This window comes from Apodemus sylvaticus, chromosome X, assembly GCF_947179515.1.
Source record: "Apodemus sylvaticus chromosome X, mApoSyl1.1, whole genome shotgun sequence".
NCBI lineage: Eukaryota > Metazoa > Chordata > Mammalia > Rodentia > Muridae > Apodemus > Apodemus sylvaticus.
Genome location: NC_067495.1, coordinates 57,131,014 through 57,148,167, shown reverse-complemented (window position 1 = coordinate 57,148,167; position 17,154 = coordinate 57,131,014). Strand labels below are relative to the sequence as shown.

General features: G+C 36.5%; 1 protein-coding gene across 7 annotated transcripts in view; it reads right to left on the bottom strand.

The window, feature by feature from the left end:
• The window catches only part of Heph (hephaestin), a 108,481-nt gene that overhangs the window by 24,081 nt on the left and 67,246 nt on the right, over window positions 1-17,154 (bottom strand). For all 7 annotated transcript variants that reach the window (XM_052170433.1, XM_052170432.1, XM_052170434.1 and 4 more), the window contains 3 exons: window positions 11,696-11,909; window positions 10,091-10,230; window positions 9,225-9,356 (listed from right to left, as the gene is read on the bottom strand). In XM_052170433.1, the coding sequence (XP_052026393.1) occupies window positions 9,225-9,356; window positions 10,091-10,230; window positions 11,696-11,909 (486 nt within the window). The remainder of the gene's footprint in view (window positions 1-9,224; window positions 9,357-10,090; window positions 10,231-11,695; window positions 11,910-17,154) is intronic.

The following is a 17,154-nucleotide window of genomic DNA, read 5'->3' as shown; positions in this document are numbered from 1 at the left end:
GAACATCATAATGGGGAAGGAATAATAGAGCAAGGAGTTCTCAATATAACGGACAGGAAGTAGAGTGGTAATAACTAGACATTTTGTGCTTTATTCAGAACTGTAGTACATAAGACATTACTGTCTACATAGAGAACAGATCTTCCCTGCCTTAATTTTTCTCTGGAAATGCTATCACAGACACACCCAAAGAAGGATTTCACAAATCCCTACAACCTCTTCAGTTCAATTAAAGTGAGAAGCAAAATTAATTTTCACATTACTACTCTGAAGGCTGTTATATTGTTATATCTGTTATACTGCCATTACCAATTCTGGTAACATATTTGTATTCTCATCAACGAGTTGCTCTAGTCTCAGATGGAGAGGTTTTCTTTTTATGACTTAAGATTACTTCTTTCATTAGAGTTCTTAATACCATTTCTTCTTCTGTATTAGATTCATCCTCCCATCTGAATATATACTTCTCGACTCATCTATCTCCCCATATATACCATTTCAATTCTCTCCTTGCTTCTGTGGTTCCTCCAAACTGGTGCTTTTCTAAGCCCAATCCAGCTTCCTTTAAAAGCAAGCATTTTACAGTTCTGCCAACATTTACTGTCTTATTTTCCTCACTTCCTTTTCACTACTTCATCCTTTCTCTCAATAACAGAGAATAACGGTTCTCTGTTATTGGTTCAAATATGTCCCCTCCAAAATATTATATATTGAAGTCTTCACCCCTATTAGCTCGGAATCTGACCTCATTTAGAAACATAGTCAAATTAGATAGAAAGAAATCAGTTTTAAATGAGGTTAGTAGGGCAGGTCTCCATTACACATGATCCTTACGTGGAGAACTTTGAAGTCCAGAGACACACATAAAAAGAAAATGACTTGAAGGCAGAAATGCTTTGGTTGTTTGTTCCTTTGTTTTTGTCAGTTTGGTACAAGCTAGAGTTATCTGTGTAACGGAACATCAGTTAATAAACTACTCCATTAATATAGGCAAGTCTACAGGACTTCCTTAACTAAGGATTAATGAGGGATAGCTAGCTTATTGTGAATTGCCCCACCTCTGGGCAAGTGGTCCTGGGTTCTATAAGAAACCAGGCTGAGCAAATCATAAGAAGCAAGTAAGTAAGCAGCCTTCTTCCATGGTCTTTACTTTAGTTGCTGCCTCCAGGTTCTTAACGTGTTTGAATTCCTGCCCTGACTTCCTTTGGTGGTGAACTGTGATATGAAACTGTAAGGTGAAAGAAACCCTTTCCTCCCCAAGTTGAATTGGCATTGAACTTTATTAAAGCAATAGAAAACTAAAACAAAAATTGGTATCAAGTTCATAAGATATGACTGTGATAGACCTGACTATGCTGTTTTGAAGAGGATCATGGATGGACGTTGGATCAAAGCTTAATTGGGCTTCTGGGAGTTTGAATGATAGAAATGCTAAAAGAGATGCAGATAATGGAAGACTTGCCTGTGTAGTTTCAGAAGGAAGCAAAGACTCTACCTATTTGTGGGATATTTTCTACTAAGAATCCTTGATTCTGTTCAGCTGAACCCATAGACTCAGCTGTGATTAACAAGAGACAAGTACTACTGAAATTAAACATTTGCTTTACTGAGACAATTGATGCTGGTTCCCTGCAGCTGAGAAATAAGCTGTGGTCAAGAAGAGACCAGCATCATGTAGGAGAAATCTTCTGGGAATATTTCCTCAGAATCAAAACACAGAAGATATGATCCAGGGTGACCACCGCTGTATTCATGCTGGCAGATGAAATTGGTAATGTGTATGAGTTAGGTGGCACTGCTTTTGAAGGCCTAAAAGGGTAATGGAGAGCAGCTGAGGGTTGTCAGTATTGTCAAGGATGAGAGTCCCTGAGAAGTCAGGAGAAGCCACTGGTGAAGATGCATCCTCAGTTGCAGTGGAAACCCAAGAATGTTGGATCCTGTGGATCGCCACCAAGGATAACAGCAACTGTGGAGTAGAGCTGGGCTGAATTTGTGAGAAAGCTGATTATGCTATAAATGGTATAGCTGAGTAAGTGCAACATTGCAGGCCTTTAGGAGCCAAAAAGAATGTGATCCTGTCCCAGACATTAACCAATGAAGTGTCCACAATGTTGTATTTTGGTTCTGTTTTGGTCTGTTCTTCCCTCTCAGAGTAGGAAAATGTGTCACCTATATTTTATTTTATACGATCCCATAGTTGAGCAATTTTAGGCTTTATCCACTTGGTAGGTAGGTGGTCCTGGATGGTGTAAGAAATCAAAATGAGCAAGCCATGATGAGCAAACCAGTAAGCAGTGGTCTCTATGGTCTCTATGCATCAGTTCTTGCCTCTAGATTGCTGCCCTGATTTTCCTCAATGACCTGAGAGTTCTAAGATCAAACAATCCCTTCTATTTCCAAGTTGCTTTTGCTCATGGTCTTTAATACAACAAAACTTAGAAAACTAGGAAAATACAGCTATTTAAAAATACAAAAGGACTGAGGCCTGAAAAGTAAAACCTTCCATTACAACCCTTAAGAAAACAAGTGGTGGCACCGTGCTTTAAATCCCAGCACTTGGGAGGCAGAGGTGGGCAGATCTCTGTGATCTACAAGAGTTCCAGGGTAGCCAAAGGTACATAAGAAACTCTGTCCCTAAAAACTGAAAAACAAAACAAAACAAAAATGAGGCAATCTCCCAGGTCCTTAATGTAGAGCTCTGGTTTCCAACAACATAAAACAATGAACTATCTGTTATTGGCATCATTTGAAATATTTCCTTTGGCCACCCTGAGAAAATTAGTACAATCTCTTACAACTTCCATATGATAAAAAATAGTAGATAGTTTGGATTCGGGAATGTCCATCCAACTTTTGACCCACAGGCTGCATGGTGCCCTGGGATAGCTATGAATGCATACTAACAGAAAAAAAAAATCATGAAGTTGCAAGGTCAAAGTTTGGAGCTACCTGAGACCTTTTATGTGTTTTGTCTGACATTGTGCTTTAAAGCTTTTAGCTAAACTGCTACAGTAATACACAATCACTCTTAAATAAGGAAATGTTTCGTACCTTGATGGAATCTACAGAAACCACCTCAAATTGCAAACATTTCCAATAAAAATGAGGAAAGCTTTTATTTTTTAATCCAAACAACAAACAAATCCCCAATGCATGGCATCTTATACAAAATTATGCCTTTAAAAAGGCAACAGGATTTCTCAAACAACCCTACTAAATCCTCCAGTAACAGTGAATTACATAAAATCCCAGATAACTCGAAAGGATGATGTTCAAAGAAATCACAGTGGATACAAACCCCTGAATAAATTCTAAAAGAACAGAGTGGATGAAACAAGGAAGTCACTAATTAATATGAAAGTTGATTCCAATAAATATATAGATGTACTGAAAAAATCAGAAACACTAGAAAAAATAAGTAAAATAAAACTTTCATAGTAAATAAACCTAAAATATATAAGGGCTTAAAAGAAAGAAAGAATACTAAGAGGGAAAGAAAGGTAGAGGAATTAGAAGATCCAAAGAATGATAAAGAAGTAAGAACAATTGACATCTATCGGTCTTTATGAAAATATGGAATCTATCGATCATGGGCCTAGAGGGAGAAAACCACGCTACAGATTTAGAAAACACTGTCAAGAAAGCCACCTCAAACATTTATCAAACATAAGTAAATGGATGCTGCTCCAACTGCTGCAAAACATCCAGTCAAAAAGAACAGAGTAGCACCTACCTATATCATATTACAGTCAAAACATTATAGATGTATATGTGCTTTATTATATATAATAATAAACAGACTCAGCAAGTCATATGTAAAGGCACTGTCATCAAAACAAAAGATTTATGAAGAAAAATAAACAGCAAACAGGGCTTAGGATAATGTATTTTAAGTTAATGAAAGTCAAGAGCTACCAATCTAGACTATTATACCCAAAGTTAATCTGTCATGACTGGGGGGAGAAAATAAAAATAAGGGAATTTATGACCACTGAACCAGCTCTACAGAAAGAAACCTTTGGACTCACTGTACACATTTAGGAGGCTACAGGAAAAAATAAACCATGACAGAATAACATAAAAAAGTGAGGACTAGAAAAACATCCCAAACTATAAATTCAACAAAATAAAAGACATTAGTACATATATCTCGATAATAATTCTGAATATGAATGGCCTCAATTTTCCAATCAGAAGATACAGACTATCAGTAAAGCAATTTTAGCATATGTGTGTGTTGTGTGTAGGTATGTATGTATGCATACATATGTACTAAAATATGAAAATCTCCAAGTTATTACCAAATGATTCCTGGTTATAATTTTAGCAAGTACTTCATTGCTAAAATACATGTGAATCACATCAAAGGTCAGAACATTGCAGATTATGTTTTACCTAATGTAAGAAGATGAATATGTATATAAGAATCAATTTTCCAAGTACATAAAAAAATACAGCTCCAGACATAATGGAGTGATGTATGAGAAAGTAAGAAAATATACAATGGAGTCTATGAAAAACAGCCCTAGGGAGGTAAACAAGAAGTAGTAGAATCCTCCCAAAATATCTGTTGCCCAGTAGAAAAATAGGGTAGCTAAGCAAGAAACAATGTTCCTCACAGCTCAGGAATAGGGTGTTAAGAACAAAAGCTAAAGCAATTTTCTATGAAGATATTTTTCATAAAAAATTTGCCCAAGAAGGTAATAGCCAAACAGACAAAGACACAGAGCACCCTGGGTTAAACAGTGTCTGTTTCTTTGTCACCTCTAAGATACAAAACATCTTCATCAAAAGCAGTTCCATTCTTTCCTTTATCTTAGAGGAAAAGAGGTTTCACAGTGAGTTAAACTAGGACACAATAAAATGTTACTGTTCTAATGTATGACAAAGTAGAATTCATATTAAAACTAGTCAGATTGGGTTTGGTGCCAAACTCCTTTAATCCCAGGACTGCTGAGTGAGATGCAGGCAAATCTCTGTGACTTTGCGAGTCTGGTCTACATTACTGAGCTACTTAGGGCTGTATCATGTGACCATGTGAAACAGCAACAAAAACCTCATTAATTAGAAGGTTAATTCATACTGGTTAAGGGAACATCCAATCAACAAAACAATTGTAAACACATACATGAAGAAAACTGGTGCAAACAAAACTATAAAACAAATTTAAATACTATAACGTCACAGATCACCCACTATAGAATAATCCTGGGACACTTGATTATCCCCACTTTTCATTTCCTACCTCTTCTGGCATCTATCATTATCTGCATAAACATGGCACACACAGGGAGGACACAAGTCAGAGAGACAGAGGTAGACATGCAGGGAGATACACTTACATATAAATAAAAACAAATCTTTAAAACTATTCTCAGTAAAATGCTGATTTCACAAATGCATCAAAAGATCACACATATCATGTTCATGTTAGCATCCTTACAGAAACGCAGGGATAGTTCAACACAAATAAGTTAATAAATTTGTATCATCACATGAATGGATTCAAGGACAGAAATTATATGATCATTTGAATAAATACAAAAAGACTTTTGACAAAGCACAAAATCCCTGCATTATAGAAGTTCTGAGGAGATTAGGAGTAGAAGGAACATAACTCAGCATAGTAAAGAATATTAAATATAGGAAACAGAAGCCTACTATGATAGGTTTGAATGAAAAGGAAAATGGGTCACATAGGCTCATATATTCAAATACTTGGTCCCCAGTTGGTGGAACTGTTTGAGATTAGGAATTGTGAACTTGTTGGAAGAATTGAGTCACTGGGAACTGGCTTTAAATCCTCTCTCTCTCTCTCCCTTCCTCCTCCCTCCTTCTCTCTCTCAATCTATCTCTCTCAACCTCTCACTCAATCTCTCTCTGTCTCTCTCTCTGTCTCTCTCTGTCTCTGTGTGTGTGTGTCTCTCTCTCCCTCCCTCCCTTCTTTCCTCTTTTACTTGTAAATAAAGTTTCTGATGTTCTGGCACCATACCTGCCTCTTATTACTGAAAAAGCAAAAGTAGATACATTTCTGTGAGTTTGAAGCCAACTTGGTTTACATGCTAAATTCTAAGCCAACCAGGGCTACATAATGAGGCTTTCTTTCAAACAAAACAAAAACAAACAACAACAAACAAATCAAATGAAGAAGTGAAAAACCTCTACGTTAAAAAATTCTAACACTAAAGAAAGAGTTAAAGCAAGAAATTATGAGATGAAAATAGCTCCCATAGTTATGGAAAAATTAATATTGTGCAACTGGTTATAGTTCTCAGGGTAATCTACAGATATAATATGATCCCCATAGAATTCCATCCAACCTAAGAATCTATCCCATATACAATTACAAAACCCAGACAGTATTGTGAATGGCTACAAGTGCTTGCTGACAGGAGCTGGATATAGCTGTTACCTGGGAGCCTCTGCTAGTGCATGACAAATACAGAGGGGGAACCTCTCAGCACAGAGTCCCCAATGGATGAGATAGAGAAAGGACCAAAGGAGCTGAAAGGGTTTGCAGTGCCATAGAAGGAACAACAATATGAGTCACCAAGTACTCGCAGAGCTCCCAGGGACAAAACCATCAACCAAAGAGTAGACATGGAGTTACCCATGGCCCCACACCCATCAGCAGCAGAGGATGATCTTGTTGGACACGAAATGGAAGAGAGGCCCTTGGTCCTGGAAAGACTTGGTATTGTAGTGTAGAGGAATACCAGGACAGGGAAGTGGGGGTGGGTTGATTGGGAAGGAAGAGATGGCTTATTGGATTTTCAAGGGAGGGGGGAACCAGGAAAGGGGACAACATGTGAAGTGTAAATAAAGAATATACTTAATTAAAAAAATAATTCCAATGGTGTACTTCACATAATTAAAAAATAATTTTAAAATTCATGTAAAAGCATACACACAGAATGCTAAAAGTACCTTGGATAGCCAAAGCAATCCTAAGCACAAAGATTAATCCTTGGTTTCAGGTTAAACTGCACAGGCAGAGCTAGAAAAATATCATGGTGCTAGCATAATGCAGAAACACAAGTCAATAGAATAGAGAAGCCAGCTATAAGCCCATGTGGCAATAACCACCAGATATCTGACATTAATCTAAATATATATATATTTTAGAGAAACATCTTTTAAAAAGGTTACTAGTAAAACTGGATTGCCATGTGCAGAAGAATGAAATTATATCCCTATCATCTTGCATTCACTCCAAAAGCCAACCCCAAATTAGCCTAAGATTTAACCCTGAACTGGTGAAATTGTTAATCTGAATAGCCTAGAGAACACCTCAAGACATAGGTATATGAAAGGACTTTCCAAAATTAGATTACCTTTGCTCAGTAAATGATGCTGACAAATGGCAAATAAAACCTCATACAATTCAGAAGCACTGCACAGTTTCCAGCTAAATGAGTGAAATGACAGAGTATAGAATGGAAGAAAATCTGTTAGTTGAATATCTGGCAAGACTACTATCTAGAATATAAAAATAGAGTTTAGAAAAGTAAACTGTAAGATATCAAACAATTCAATTAATAAGTGAACTAGTAAACAGTTCAAATCTGCAATACAAAGAGCTAATAATCGTATTAAAAATGTTCAAACTCAATACTGACCAAAGAAATAGAAATTACAACTACACTGAAATTCCATCTCATCCCAGTCCCAAAAAGCAGTCATTAAGAAAACAGAAAAGGGGGCTGGTGAGATGGCTCAGCGGATAAGAGCACTGACTGCTCTTCCGAAGGTCCTGAGTTCAAATCCCAATGACATGGTGGCTCACAACCATTCGTAATGAGATCTGACACCCTATTCTGATGTATCTAAAGACAGCTACAGTGTATTTACATATAATAATAAATAAATCTTAAAAAAAAGAAAACAGAAAAGGAACTCTTACACACTTCTGTTAGCCAAGAATTGTAGTCTGGTCGCTATGGAAATCAGTATGGGGTTCTTCAAGAAAATCTTTCCTGGGTATTTACTGAAACAACTTCAAGTCAACATACCACAAATATCCTTGTGCATCAATGTTTTATCACAGCATAATTCTCAGTAGCAAAGTTATGGAACTAAACTCTTTCCAACTGAAGGACAGATAAATAAAATGTGGCATATATAAGCAAGGAATCCTTTTTAGCCATAAAGAAGGACAAGGCTGTGTAATTTTTCAGGAAAATGCATGAAGCTGGAGAAAATCATGTTAATCAAATTAAGTCAGAAACACAAATATAATACACTTCCATCAATTTAATCATACTTAGATTTTTATTGAGATACATAAAATCATGTATGTATATATGACCTAGAAGTATAAGTAAAACTGTCCTGAAGAACAAATGAATAGAAGGATAAGATAGAAGAGTGAGGGGAAATAAGCAGGGAAACATGCTCAATGTACACTATATACTTACATGACATTGTCTTTACAAAATACTGTGTTATGTGTAATACATAAACATAACAACAATTTGAAAGAAATAATGAAAACTAAATTCAAAAAGATTATAAAGACAACCTTGATGAGATGCTACAAATGACACATTTACAGCCATAGATACCAACATTAAATGGGAGAAAGATATAAGGGTTTAGTTCAGGTATGATTTGACCATCACATAACACCCCAGGTACTGAAATTTATATCCTATTGTAAAGTAGTAAAATGGTCCAAATTTGATCCAGCTCCAGCATTTAGAAATGTGATCTTGGGGAAATTATTAGGGTAGAACACTGGGAAAAACTTTATGAGGAGACTAGACAAGCATATACACGTACACTTTCTGTCTCATCAAGTGATGGTTTGTACTGTCTCAAGTTTCAAGGTCATTGCTAAATAAGGTTCTCAGACCTTATATTTATAAAACTGTGAGCCAAATAAACCCCTCTTATTTGTAAAGTAGACTATTTCTGGTATTTCCTTATAGTAATAAAAAGTTATATATTAGTACACATAAACAACCTAATTTACACTTTAAGGAAATTGGAAAAGAACAAAAAGAGATTATCTTGTACCAGACAGAATATTAACTGAAATATAGAAGCTACTGAAAATGCAAACGCAAACCTTCCAAGAACTCCAATTCACCAGTTAATTGCCTCTACCTTTCATTAAGCTACCTGCCCAGCCCAAGAATATAATGTGTTTGAAGAAATAAACCAGAAGGCTAAAATAAAAGGACTGCCAAGCCTTTGTCTGCCCACTAACTGTTCCAACTCACCAGGGTCAGCAGCCTGTGGCCCGCCAGTATTAGATTCTAGAACTCCATGGGCATGTATAGAATATGGTCGACTGGCCTTATTCTTGAATACCACAGTCAAGATATCACCAACCTCGCCTTTGATAAGTGGACCTGATAGAAAGATAGAAAAGAGGCACAAGGTTCATTAGTAGGGGAGTGAAATTGGAGTTAATCTTCCCAAGACTAAAAAGCATGCATAGTACCATTTTCAGATTCTGAAGTTTTAAAATTGGTATTGCTACCCACAGCATGACGGTACTTCAAGAACAGAAATAGGCCTCCTATTATCTCCACTTTTCTCACTGTATTTTTCTCTACATAATAACCAAAGGCTCAAAAAAATCTGAATTTTGCAGAATAGTTGATAGTAAGGACTGAAATTTTGCCATATTTAGCACATAGAATAGCTGTAATCTCTTCAGAGGTAAGTGGTTCCTGTCTGGTCTAGCATGGAAAAAAAAATCCATTGTACAAAAGCACCATATAGCCTTGATTAAATTAATATATGGGAATAATAGTGGCTCTGTTTATCATTTTGTCTTTATTTGTTGGAGTTGATAAACTCTCCTGCCTCTGGAGTAATAAAATCTACTATCTACAGAGGAGCCAAGTCTTAAAAATATACAAAATTAAAACTTTTTTGTTCTATGTTACAGCAGAATTCATATTTCCCTCTTTACCTTCAGTATTTATATTCATGGCCATTTTATAAAATATGGCCATACTATTAATATTTCACATAAAAAATTTGAGAATTGGAGATGGGGAAACCTCCCTGATATGACATATATGCCCTAGAATCAACCCAGTCTTCAGATGCTAGGATATAAGTAGAATTCCCTTACCTAGGATTCCCAAGTGCTCCTCCGGTCCAGACCTTGGCTGAGGTATTCTGAAAGTACCATCAGTGTATTCCCTGAATACAGCTTTCTTATATTTGGAACCCAGGAGCCCATCTTCCTTGCTCAGGAAAACATGGCCATAGCTAGAGGAATCCAAAGACTTTTATTAGCACCTGACCATCAACCTTTATTTTCAGATGTGGGGAAATTCACTTAGAACTATTCTCATGTCCAATATGAAAGGGAATATAGATTTATTCATTACAATGTCAAATTATATTACCATAATTGAAAATAGTAGGTTTCTGAACCTGTGTATATCATTTCTATCAACCAAATAGGTATTTGCAGTATATTTCCAGTATAACTTACCTAAGAACCAGAAACTTATGACTTTGATTCGTTCTTAATAGCTTTAGTTTTGAAATTATTTTAACAAAAGGATGAGGCACAAAGTTTCAGTTGAGCATCAATAGTTGCCATTCCCCAAAATGGCAAGATACAGAAATTTACAAATTTCTCATTATAGGATACTTAACAGTTGACAGTAAACATTCCAATAGGTGGGTCCCAGAAGTACAATCACTAGTCCAGAGTTGACAGGATTATGTACAGAGACAATGCAGTGCAGAGGGGAAGACAGGACACAGAATGAAGCCTGCTGTTCCTACCCTTCTTTATTCTCTAGTAATGTACTTTCAGCAATGGATGATAGATGAAATCAAGGCTGACAAAAAGAAATTTGCATTTCTTAACTACCACAGGAAATTCACATGAAGAATTCAACTTAAACAATCAACTTTCAAAGGTCAAGAATTGACAAAAGAAAGTGCAAGTATCACAAACTAAAGAAAACTATTATTAATAATAATAGTTTTAATAATATTAAATTTAATAATACTTTAATGATATTAATAATATCTCAATTTGTGTTTTCTTCTCCCCCTTTTTAGTAATAGAATCACCTAGGTTTTGTGGCTGTTCACATAGATGTTACACTGTCTATGTTCATTTATAGTTACATATACTCATGGGAAAAGCTTAGGAGATAAGACATGAGAAAAAATGATATATACAACTTCCAAGTCTATCCTTACAGGCAATGTTGCTTACCGTAACCTGAAAGCTGGGGATAGGATAGCCATAACTAAAATGAGCATCTTCGTCACAAAGATGAAAGTAGCAATTGAGGGCAGCATAGTTCACTTGCTAGAACTGGACTGTTCATATGTAAATGACAGATAAAATTGTATCTTATTTATTACTGCTCTGTTTTGGACAGCTTAGTCTGTACCTTAATAAATGACCTTGAGACATTTCATTGCTTGAATAAATCGCTATGAACTTCAAATCCTAGTGCAGGTAAAGTTTTAGCTAATTAGAAGTGAAGCAAGGCTAAGAGTGCAAGAATGTAGCCAAGTCTTTTTCTTCAGCTCAATGATAATTAACAAAGAAGAAACAACATACTGGAATTCAGGATCCCTCCATTCTGATCTCAGTTCTCATCATACTCAGTGAAATTATAAAAATGCCTCCTATTTTAGTTTTAGGAAATTCACCCATGAAATGATTTTGTAAGCTGTGATCACTCCTTTTCTGAAACCTTACCTGTCCTTCTCAGATGTGTTATGCCATTCCAGTTCCCAGCTCCTATCAGGGCAATAATCCCACTCTACCTCTTCTGCCATGATATAGTAGACTCTTGAGGCTTGGTAGTGTTGGCGTGGGCTGTCTTGATGACTAGAACACTGAGAGACATTATAAATTGCCCGCATCCCTGCTTCTCGGTGGCTGCCTGCTTGGCAGTAGATTTCAAATATTCCTAAAAGATGAAGAAAGAGCAAAATCTGAGGAGAATTCGCATCAGAAGCATGAGGACATTACTTCCCTTTTCCTAGACAGACTTCAGAGGTTGTCCATGAAACTCTTATATACATTAAACTCCATTACAAGCTTATTAAGAAGAAAGAGCACAGAAGTTCAATTTCAAAGCTACCAAGTTAAAATAAAAATTCAGGTTTTACAGGAGAATGAGGAACTTCTCCAGACTTGCCAAATCCTTAGAAACCTCTATTCTGAGGTTGTAGGTAACCCTAGTTGTTACTTAGTAGCTAGGATTGGAAGGGTTTCTAATTCTTTGAATGTTTCAGTTCCACCTTCAGTAAATTAAGACCTATGTTGCTCACTCCATTCAGCTGTTTTACAAACAAATATAATATGGCTTGCAAGTCTGGTTATCAAGTCAAGGTTTTTGGCCTAAGAGTCTGGCAAACTGAATTTAATCCTTGGACCCACAGTTCACAGTTCACAAGAGACCTCACTCCTAAAAGATGTACTAGGATTTCCTTATGTGTGTTATACCATAACACACAACCACAATCATTCACACATATCATATACAAATGCATATGGCATATAGTAATTAATCCAGAAAGAAATACAATTATATATGTGTGTGTGTCTGTGTGTGTATGTATATACATAATAAATGTTCAGTAAGTAAAACAACTTAATAATTATTACTTGATAAAAAGCATTGACCTTTTTTTCCTATGAAATACTCCAAAACACTAATAACAAACAAACCATACAGACTTAAATAGATATTTGAAAGAAACTGTCTGATCACATGGATGCTTACATTCTCTCTCTCTTTCTCTCTCTCTCTCTCTCTCTCTCTCTCACACACACACACACACACACACACACACACACACACACACACGGTTTCTGTGTGTATCCTTAGCTGTCCTGGAACTAGCTCTGTAAACCAGGTTGGCCTCAAACTCACAGTTTTACAAACTCACCTGTTGCTACCTCCTGAGCACTGAGATTAAAGGTGTGTGTCACCACACCCACCTTATCTAGCAGATCTTTAACGGTGTCATCCTAGGTTTCCCACTATGAAATGTTCAGACATCTATCTGGGATATCTGGAATATAGATAGAGATTTGTGGGCCTGCCTTTAGCCACAGGCTTCTATGTCATAGACTCCAGCCTGGATTATGTTAATCAAATGGAGCTAACTATCTTAGATTTATTATTTTCATTGTTCCCTTAGCTTGCCGCCCACTGCATACTCTACCACTACAAATATTTCATCAATTGCAAGGCCTCTTATGAATTAACTGTCCCTAGACTATTAATCTAGGCCCATTTTCTACAATCAATTATTTTGCCAACTAAATATCTTTTTGACAGCTTCCTTGCGTTTCTCATTCCTACTTTGCATTTTTCATTCATGTTTCATTCTTTTTTGAAATTTATATCTCCTTCCATCTTTTACAATCTTTGAGAGCCCACTCATTCTCCAAGACCCAACTCTTAGGTTGTCTCTTTTAGAAACCCCTTTCCTAATGGTTTGGGACCTTACTGTCACTATACTCTTGGACTCTGCATTATTGTGTGTTCCATACATAAATGGCATGGTAAAATACTTAAGTGTTCTGTGTTTAAAATCAGTGACTTACACTAGTTCATCAGAACCTAAAAGAAAGTGTTCTCTTGTTACTTTCCATATCTACTTCCTACAACTTCAATTTTCATCATTCTCTGTATCTATTCCCACATAATCCTATCCATACTTCCTTAAAAATCAATCTTTCACTCTATTCCCATTGGGTTATATCCTTTGTTGCAGATCCAGCAACACTCTCATTTGTTCCTTCTAGACCATATTTTGTGTCACCCACTGACCCACAGAAACACTCCTTTCCAAGGACACTACTGCCATACCACTTGTCTAGGACCCAGAGAGGCCAACATCAACCAAAAATTCGAACACCCACCCAACAAAGAGAAGACCAGATATTGACTCTAAGAAACTTCTCAAATATCATAACTCTAGATGGCTCAATCTCAGCACAAAATTGCAACATGAACAGCCAAGACAATATGCTTCTACCAGAAACATTGTAGTAGACCTTTTAGCATATTGTAGTAGTAGCATATTGTAGGAGTAACATTATTGTAGACCCACAAAACACAAACTACAAAAAACAAATAGGAATATGTTCAAGGATCTTAAGAAGATATGAATGAATCATTTAATGAAGTCCACAGAGGGGAGTTGAAAGAAATACAATAGATAATAATAGAATTTATCAAAAAATATTATAACTAAAGAAAACTCAATCTGAAATGAACTGGAAATGGAAATTTTACGAAGGCAGACAGAAACCTCAGAAGTCTAGCCAACAGATTACAAGACAGTGAAGAGAGAATCTATAACCTTATATCATATCAAACATCACATCCCTTAGCCTACTGCACTTCAACACTTGCACATTCTCTCTCTCTCTCTCTCTCTCTCTCTCTCTCTCTCTCTCTCTCTCTCTCTCTCTCTCTCATCACCTTATATAGTCAAATCTGGCCGTGAAATCATTATGTACCATAAGCTGGGCTCCTGTCTCAGTCGTCACAGTTCTAGGGCTACAGGTGTGCACCATCATGCTTAACCAAAATGCCTTTTTACTGAATCTTGAATAAGCTGTTTGTTCTCACTTCAAGATATATCCAATTGCTTAAGACTCTCTGATCAGAAATCATTACATTATCTCTTTTTCTCACTATTTGGGGTTCAGCTTGTTTGTCACATTTTTTTGCAGAGAATAATTCACTTGGACACCTTTAAAATAATGTCATCATCATTTTATCACAACACTGCCTTTTGTTTTCTGACCTGTATCAGGATCTGAAGGTATTTATGCATATTATGAATATTCTGAGAGAAAACCTTAGGCAGGTTTTCTATGGAAAATCTATGGCAGGTATGATGGTCTTTGCCTGCAATCCCAGAACTTGGGATGCAGAGACAACAGAACTGATCATAAGCTCAAAGCAGGTCTAGGATACATAAATGGTTTTAACACAGCTATATGGCAGAATTGTGTCTCCAACTACAGAAATTCACATATACAAAAGGATTTTTCTAAGTTTTATTTACTCCACATCACAATCTTGACTCTAGAAGGGGTTCAATTAATAAGGATTTAGTGACTAATTGCATCAGCAAATAGAGTTATTTATGAACACTGCCCAAAAGCCAAGCCAGTAAGGTGGCTTAAAAAGGCTTGGCCCTTGCTGCCAAGCCTGGCAGCCTGAGTTTGCTTGTGGACCTCACATGAGAGAAGGAGAAAGCCAGTTCAACAAAGTTATCATCTCCCATGCCAACATAAATCTCCCAACATAAATAAGTTGTTCAAAAATAGAAAAAACAAAAGTTATGTTATGGGTAAGAGTCTTGTGTAGGGTGGCCCCTTGATGCTATGGAAACAAGAAGAAAGCATTCTAGAAGAGTCATATGAACTTGCATACATTTTCTTATATTAATCCTACTTTTAAAGCCACTTCTTTTTCAACCATCTTCTGTCCAAGGTTCTTAATTTTGAGCTTCATAGTCTTAACACTTCAAGTTATTGTTACAATTGAAATTTCTCCACATGTATAAATATCCCTTACCATACCATATCAAGTAGGGAAACAATTCATTGGAGCCAACCTTCTCTAGTCAAGGTTTTACTTCCTATTATCTGTAGTGATCTTTTCACCTTTGTCTCGTTTCACTTTCTAGAAATAGCTATTCATTCTTAAAAGATCAGTCTGAGACCACAGTCTCAGTCTGATGTCTTCTTGACTTCTTTCCTAGAAACCATGTAATCTGTAAGTTGGGAAAACTTTGTCAAAGACCCCTGTGTATTACTATACTTACTTCTTTTTTCCACTATTTTTAAGCTATCTTATTTATCTTCATATCCCTAGCAGTTAAGGCAGGAAAGAAACAAATATCAAATAAAAAAGTTCAATAGAAAAATACAATAAGGACTAAGAAATTAGAAAGAGTAAAATATAGATGAAAGAAAAGGTACAAAATGGAAGAAAATAAATAGGAAGAAAGCAAATGTAACAGTAACAAAGATGAACAGTAAATAAAGATAGGCTGCTGAGACAGCTCAGTGGGTAGAGTCACTTGATGCCAAGTTTATGATCTAAGCTGGTTCCTTAGGATACACATGGTGGAAGGAGAGAATCTACCCCCAGAAACTGTCTTCTGACCTACACAGTCATACATGAGTACACACACACACACACACACACACAGAGAGAGAGAGAGAGAGAGAGAGAGAGAGAGAGAGAGAGAGAGAGAGAGAGAGAAACAGACAGACAGACAGACAGAGACAGAGAGACAGAGAGAGACAGAGACAGAAAGACAGAGACAAGACACAGAGAGACAGAGATAGAGACAGACAGAAAACCAGACAGAGACAGATGACAGACAGACAGAATAAATACAGTATTTTAAAACTTTTTAAAGAAAAAATGAAGAAAAGATAATAAAGAAATAGAAAGAAAGGAGGACATGGAGAAGAAGAATGAAAAGAAAAACTCAAGCAAAACTCCAGCCAGGAAAGCAGCTAGACTCATTACAAATCTTTACCTGTCTTCTCCTCCAAATCCAATACCCCAGTCTCATCCCAAACTCTGCAGTAGGCCTTCTGCTGTGACTTAGTTGCACTCTGATCTCTCATTCCCAGGGAATTAAGCAGATCCTTGTGGAAAAGGCTGTTTTCCTTCCTCTTGTGGATCCCCCTCAGACTCACACCCTTCTCGCCCATTCCTAGATATTGTCAGCTTCCAATATCTAGAAACACATTTTTACCTAGAACTACCAGCAGCCACACCTGTCAGGATCCCAGAAGGATCTCCTACCCGGCAACATGCAGCCACCTCACCCTCCTAAGAACAAAAGAGGGTAACAAAAACCAAGGAACAAAACGTCTACCCAACAAAGACAAAAACAGATATCCATGCCTAGAATTAGCATCATCCCAAGCCCACATGCCGGAGTAAAAACATAACAATAATCTTCACTACAGTCCAGCAACCCTCAAAGTAGGTCCTGGGAATTATAACATAGTTGAAGTACGATATAAAGAGCTTAAAAGTATGATTTACAGCTACTGTAGAGGTCCTTTGAAAGGAAATAAATCAATCTCTTAAAGAAATCTATTAAAATACAAAACAAAAATAAAAACAACTAACAACCAGTGTAAGAAAATTAAGAAAA